This window comes from Siniperca chuatsi, linkage group LG7, assembly GCF_020085105.1.
Source record: "Siniperca chuatsi isolate FFG_IHB_CAS linkage group LG7, ASM2008510v1, whole genome shotgun sequence".
Taxonomy (NCBI): Eukaryota; Metazoa; Chordata; class Actinopteri; order Centrarchiformes; family Sinipercidae; genus Siniperca; species Siniperca chuatsi.
In genome coordinates, this window is record NC_058048.1 from 13,370,699 (window position 1) to 13,374,807 (window position 4,109).

Here is a 4,109-nt window from a genome sequence, read left to right on the forward strand (position 1 = left end):
ATCTACACAATTGTGATGTCTTTTTTCTGACTGTACATTCATCTGGCAGTTACCAGCACCTTTTGCGCTGCAATACACGCTTTGTGAAAGGCTTCTTTCTGCTTTTCACTAGTTATAACATTAGCTTTCCAGTTAATACTATGCTTACATGGGGTATCATACGGGCCCACAGCTCATTTTTGCCCTGGGGCGAGTAAAAGTCTTTATCATGAAAAGAAAATGCGCCTGTGAGTGTAATAGCCTACCATTTTATCATTGAATTACCAATACTGATGCATCAATGTCTAGCAATTGACTGTTGTAGTTGGTTGGAGTAGAGGAAAATTTGAACTGCTTTATAGGTTACTACTACTGTTTTATGAGCTCATCTGTGTTTTTTGTATGTAAAATCTTAATTTAGGCATATAGCATAACCATAAGTTAAAAATAGGCTACAATATTTCCCTATGATTTGTAGTGGAGCTAAAGTGTGGCCCAAGTAGACTATGAAAAGGAAATACTCAAGTAAATTGCAAAAACCTCAAATGTGTAGCCTACTTAAGTACAGCAGTGAATGTAGGCTACATTTTGCTGATAATACTATTTGTTATCATTTTGAATGCAGTAGGATACTTTTACCTGTAATATTTTACATTGTGGTAGACACCTGCTATTTTACTCATGTAAAAGGTCTGAATACAATTCAGAGTAGAAGTATCTGACCATCCTCCAGCATCTGTCTGATAATTTTCCTTGTGTGGTGCTGCCGCTTGAAATGTGAGCGTCACGGAGCGCCCACCCCCCTCCTCCTCTCTGTCTCTCCCCTGACTGGAGTCCCACTGAGCGGCTCTCAAACTTCAGTGTCGAGCCTGAAAGCGGAGGACGAAGAGCAGGAGCCGACAGACAGAGAGAGAGAGTCGCAGCTAAACAGTCTTTTTGGACCCGCGACAAACGGCGCAAACAGCCGCTTTGATATCTGCTCTTTAACAACGCGTACTGACGGTCGGTTTGAGGATTTACACTCAGCTCTCGGTGTTTGATTTTGATGATTTTCCTCCATTGTTTGTCGAAGTTTCCGACTGTCACGTCTTAGTTACGGACCTTTATCTCGACTGTCTGTGGGATTAATCGTTTTAATTCAAGACTGAATAATTCAGCACTTAGCTTCTTTCTGTGTACGGCTGTTTTTTGGAGTGTTTTTTCTAACGGAGCGGTAACGCAAAGGCAGAATTTGGACCTGCCTTCGCCATGGGGAAATAGCGGGGATCTCTGTGTAACCGACCCCGTGTTTTTGACTTTTTCATGATCATTTTTAAAAGACAAGAGCTCAGTTTTTGACTAAAACAATGAGCATGGACGGTTGTCCGTTGAAGGTGGTGATTTTTTTGTGGTGTCTGCTGGTGATTTCTGGCTCCAGCTTTGAGATTGGTTCCTACGACCTGGAGCGAGGCAGACCAGCCAAGTGCGAGCCCATCGTGATCCCCATGTGCGAGGGGATCGGCTACAACCTGACCCGGATGCCCAACTTCATGGACCACGACGACCAGAAGGAGGCTGCCATCAAGCTGAACGAGTTTGCCCCTCTGGTGGCTTACGGCTGTGATGTGCACCTCCGCTTCTTCCTCTGCTCCCTCTACGCCCCCATGTGCACGGACAAAGTGTCGACCTCCATCCCCGCCTGCAGACCCATGTGTGAGCAGGCCAGGGAGCGGTGTGCCCCCATCATGAAGAAGTTCAGCTACACCTGGCCGGACTCGCTCGACTGCTCCAAGCTGCCCACCAGAAATGACCCCAATGCTCTGTGCATGGAGGCCCCCGAGAACGAAACCAGGACGGAGGGCAAGAAAGGCGAGGGCATGCTTCCGGTGCCCCCTCGCCCCAGGCAGCCGGGCACCGCCGCTGGCCGCTCTCCGGGCAGCATGGGCTCCTGTGAGAACCCAGACAAGTTCCAGTTTGTGGAGAAGAGCCAGTCGTGTGCGCCGCGCTGCTCCCCTGCTGTAGACGTCTTCTGGTCCAGGCAGGACAAGGACTTTGCCTTCATTTGGATGACAGTGTGGTCCATCCTCTGCTTCGTCTCCACTGCCTTCACCGTCCTGACCTTCCTCCTAGAGCCTCACCGCTTCCAGTATCCTGAGCGACCCATCATCTTCCTCTCCATGTGCTACAACGTCTACTCCGTGGCCTTCATCATCCGCTCTGTGGCCGGGGCTGAGAACATCGCCTGCGACCGGGAGCACGGCGAGCTGTACATCATCCAGGAAGGGCTGGAGTCGACGGGCTGCACCATCGTCTTCCTCATCCTCTACTACTTCGGCATGGCCTCTTCTATCTGGTGGGTCATCCTCACGCTCACTTGGTTCCTGGCTGCAGGGAAGAAGTGGGGCCACGAGGCTATCGAAGCCCACAGCAACTACTTCCACATGGCTGCTTGGGGCATCCCCGCTCTGAAGACCATCATCATCCTCACAATGAGGAAGGTGGCCGGAGATGAGCTGACGGGGCTGTGCTACGTGGGGAGCATGGACTCCGGGGCGCTCACCGGCTTCGTCCTGATCCCTCTGTCCTGCTACCTGATCATCGGCACCTCCTTCATCCTCACAGGCTTCGTGGCTCTCTTCCACATCCGCAAAGTGATGAAGACGGAGGGCACCAACACAGAGAAGCTGGAGAAGCTCATGGTGAAAATCGGCATCTACTCCATCCTCTACACGGTGCCGGCCACCTGCGTCATCGTCTGCTACTTCTACGAGAGGCTAAACATGGACTACTGGAAGCTGAGGGGGCTGCAGATGAAGTGTGGATCGTTCAACGGCCTCAGCAGCGACTGCTCGCTGCAGACGTCCGTGCCCACGGTGGCCGTGTTCATGCTGAAGATCTTCATGTCGCTGGTGGTCGGCATTACCAGCGGGGTGTGGGTGTGGAGCTCTAAGACCCTGCAGACCTGGCAGGGCCTGTGCAGCAGGAAGCTGGCAGACAGGACTAGAAGCAGGAAACCCTGCAGCGGTGTCAGCTGCGGCAGCACACACTGCCACTACAAATCTCCTGCTGTGGTTCTGCACATGGCCAAGACTGACCTGCACTCAGACAACCCCACACATGTCTGAGGGACACACACACACACACACTGCCAAAACGCAACCACGTACACTCACAAACACACACGCACACACACATGCCCTGAGTAAGGAGCTGCTAAAGACTTTGTGAGAAGATGAGTGGTTGAATTGAACTGTCAGTTACTGCTCTGCTGCTGCCAAGGGACACACAGGTACAGGCGTCACTATGAGAAACTATCTATAAACAGTATTCAATGCATAAAGGGAAATGTTCAGTATGGTTACCCATATTTTTCTGTTTCATAGTGTTCTGTGCAGTAGACATGCCCTGTGTTTCAAAGCAAAAAAAAAAAAAAGACTGTTACGGGAAGCATCTTGGGAAATATTCTTCTCCCTGAACGTGGCATGACTAACTGTATAAATCTGTATAAATGTTTTATTTATTGTAAATATATTTAATTTAAAGTTCACCTTGGCTCTTATCAGATTTGTTGTTTAGATGCATTTATTAAAGGTAAAGGGAAATTAAGTGCCTTTTATAAAAAAAACTCTGGTTCTGGCCTTTTGAAAGGATAATAAATTTGTGGAATTCATGTTTCGGCTTCCTCGCTGCCTGGTGTTATTGTTGTCATTTAACTATCTCACAGTAGCTTATAATGAATATTTAACCATTTTAACAGTCTTTAACAGCTTCAGATTTAATAGTCACAAATGATTGCTCATTTCAGACTTGTTTTCCTGATTCTCCTGCCATTCTTCTCCAGGGATTCACACGTTTTTTGCAGCGGGGCTCCCCGCCAAATGTGTTGTCTTCCAAAGTGCATGCTATACGTCCCAGAGGCGTCCCCGACAATAATCTTCAAAGAGAATCGCTGATGAATAGAGTGACAATCTGTGGAAAAGTATGTTCCATCATCGCCTTAAAAATGCAGGAGCAGTCTGTGGAGGAATATATTTAATTAATGGCTGTTTTAATCCTTCCACTGAATCACTATTGTTGCCCTCTCGCTGCTCCATTTGATCCCTATGCAAACACTCAGCACTTTGATCTGAGAGGACAAATCTGAAGTGGAT

At 48.5% G+C, this 4,109-nt stretch overlaps 1 protein-coding gene across 1 annotated transcript; it reads left to right on the forward strand.

The window, feature by feature from the left end:
* Positions 1 to 778: 778 nt before the first annotated feature.
* Positions 779 to 3,628, forward strand: fzd9b (frizzled class receptor 9b). Its single transcript, XM_044203083.1, has one exon. It carries the CDS (start codon positions 1,326 to 1,328, stop codon positions 3,081 to 3,083), a length of 1,758 nt encoding a protein of 585 aa, XP_044059018.1. The 5' UTR covers positions 779 to 1,325; the 3' UTR covers positions 3,084 to 3,628.
* The last annotated feature ends 481 nt before the right edge of the window (positions 3,629 to 4,109 follow it).

What these genes read in the sequence shown, in the direction of transcription:
- fzd9b (XM_044203083.1), top strand. Translation starts at nt 1,326, where the DNA reads ATGAGCATGGACGGTTGTCCGTTGAAGGTGGTGATTTTTTTGTGGTGT.